Source organism: Poecilia reticulata, linkage group LG17, assembly GCF_000633615.1.
Source record: "Poecilia reticulata strain Guanapo linkage group LG17, Guppy_female_1.0+MT, whole genome shotgun sequence".
NCBI lineage: Eukaryota > Metazoa > Chordata > Actinopteri > Cyprinodontiformes > Poeciliidae > Poecilia > Poecilia reticulata.
In genome coordinates, this window is record NC_024347.1 from 29,200,211 (window position 1) to 29,202,615 (window position 2,405).

Genomic DNA, 2,405 nt, shown 5'->3' on the forward strand with positions numbered 1-2,405 from the left:
TAGAAAGTAACCTGAGAGGTTCTAGAAAGTAACCTGGGAGGTTCTAGAACGAAACCTGAGTTTCTAGAAAGAAACCGGAGAGTTTCTAGAAAGAAACCTGACAGTTCCTACTTTCTAGGAAATCTTATCTTATTTTCCAGAAACTGTTGGGTTACTTTCTAAAAACATTCTGGTTACTTTCTATGAACTCTCAGGTTATTTTGGGAGGGATTTAAAGTATTTTGTATAAATTGAGCTTTCTAAACTTTCTAGAACTTAGAAGTACAATCAATATTTTAGATCAAGATTTTCTCAACATGTGTTCTTTAATTGCATGATTTTAACTTTATTATTTTAAGTTTCTTAATGCCAAATCAAAATCACCTCCATTTATACTCTTAGAGAAAATAAATACTTCCATTTTAAATCCAATTACACTCAGACCAAATCAATCCAGTTTTAAATTTGCCTGCTTTAATAATTAAATTAGTTAATTAGTTTTTCCCTCAGTGAACTTTACAGTCTCCAGAATCTGTGTAACTTTTCCTCCTGTCTGGATGTCTCACCTGTCTGGATGTCTCACCTGCCTGGATGTCTCACCTGGCTGTTTCTGCCGCGGTTTGGGCAGGTTGGTGACGCAGGTGTGCGGACACATCAGCACGTTGCAGGGGTGCAGCGCCCCCTCCAGGAAGAGCTGCTTGGCCTCAGACAGGTGGATGCCGCCCAGAGGCGTCTTGGGCAGCGTGTTGGAGGGAACCAGGGCCAGGCAGTACACCCCCACCTGGTGGATGCTGTCTATCGCCTGGAGATCAGAGGGCACAATCAAGGTCAAAATACAGAAAGATTTTAATTTAACATAAATTAATGGTTACTAAAGCTGATTACAGCAAAACTGAAGACCTGAGTGAAATCTGACGAAATTGGTGTAAAAAGTTTGCAGCAAAAATTATTTTTTTGCCGCCATTATTTTAAAAACATTAATAAATGTTTCCAGAGGTCAGGAAAAGTAAATCAGCCTGACCTCCGGCTGATTGACCTTCAGCCAGAGGTCAGGCCCCTTCTGACCTTGTTTGGTCAGACGGAAATAACAAAAAAAATGAGAGAACATCTGAATATTTGATCAATTAGCAGTCAGGAAGGAAGGAGTGAAGGAAGGATAGACAGAGTGAAAGGAAGGAAAGAAAAATAAAAAGGAAGGAAGGAAAAAGAAACGAAGGAAGGGAAGAGACAGATAAGGAAAAAAGAAAGAAGCAACAAAGGAAGAAAGGATAAAAAGAAAAAAACAAGGAAGGAATGAAAAATTAAAAAGAAAAAAGGCAGGAAGGAAGAAAAGGAAAAAGAAAGAAAGAAGTGAACAAATGAATGAATGAACGAATGAATGAATGAACAAATGAACGAACGAACGAACGAACCTGCAGCACTCTGCTCATCCACTGGAAACTGTCTTCCTCTGTAGAATCCGGTCGCTGCTCAGCTACGACCACGATCCTCTCATCATGGAGCACGGTGATGGAAAACACCGCTATCCTGCCGTTCACACACGCACACACACACACGCACACGCACAGACTGGGTCAGCACCGCTCCTCATCCATCTCTGGACCTCAGCAGGTACGTGGATTTCCTCCCACCTGCCTCTGTAGACAAACTTCATGGGCTCCACCGCCAGCGCCGTGGCGACGATGTCGTCGGCGTTGTGGCGCCGTCCTCCGACCACCATCAGGCCGTCCATCTTCCCGATGACGAAGATGAGGCCGGCAGGTCCGATGAAGCCCAGCAGGCCGGTTCTGGTGAACGGGAACTCGCTGATGGGCGTCCCGTTGTTGGACACGGGGAAGACCTGACGGGTCCGTTTGAACAGATATCAGGACATGAAGACACAGAGACGAGGAGTCAAACCGTTCCACATTTACCTCGAAGGTGTTCTTCGTCATCCCGGCCAGACCATAATAGGAGGTTCCCGTGGCGACGGTGCAAACACACATCTCTCCGATCTCGTCGGTTTTGCAGAGCTGAGGAACGCCTTCGACTTTCACAGCGCACATCAAAGCTGCAGACAAAATAAATAAATCAGATCGAAAACAAACCTGGCAGGATATGAAAAAACGACAAACATTTTCCTCCTATAGTAAAAGAAGCTTTGCTTTGTTTTTTCCTTACTCACTCCAATAACACTTTTATATATTGATTGTCCCAATGGAGACTATGAAGATCATTTGAAATCCCAGTTGTCTTAATTGTTCTTTGAGGATGTTTTAGTCTGTTTGGGGACCAAAAGTGGGATATTTGTTACATTTCCAGCTGCTGCAGTCGGTTCCCACACTGCACTGAGTCAAACCTGTTCCCCTCCTGGCCTATAGGGGCGCTGCACTGCACTGAGTCAAACCTGTTCCCCTCCTGGCCTGTGGGGGCGCTGCACTGCACTG

At 44.4% G+C, this 2,405-nt stretch overlaps 1 protein-coding gene across 9 annotated transcripts in view; it reads right to left on the reverse strand.

Moving 5' to 3' along the window:
- The window catches only part of LOC103479974 (disco-interacting protein 2 homolog C), a 171,182-nt gene that overhangs the window by 18,096 nt on the left and 150,681 nt on the right, over positions 1–2,405 (reverse strand). For all 9 annotated transcript variants that reach the window (XM_017309912.1, XM_017309911.1, XM_017309917.1 and 6 more), the window contains 4 exons: positions 1,893–2,029; positions 1,611–1,819; positions 1,392–1,506; positions 580–781 (listed from right to left, as the gene is read on the reverse strand). In XM_017309912.1, the coding sequence (XP_017165401.1) occupies positions 580–781; positions 1,392–1,506; positions 1,611–1,819; positions 1,893–2,029 (663 nt within the window). The remainder of the gene's footprint in view (positions 1–579; positions 782–1,391; positions 1,507–1,610; positions 1,820–1,892; positions 2,030–2,405) is intronic.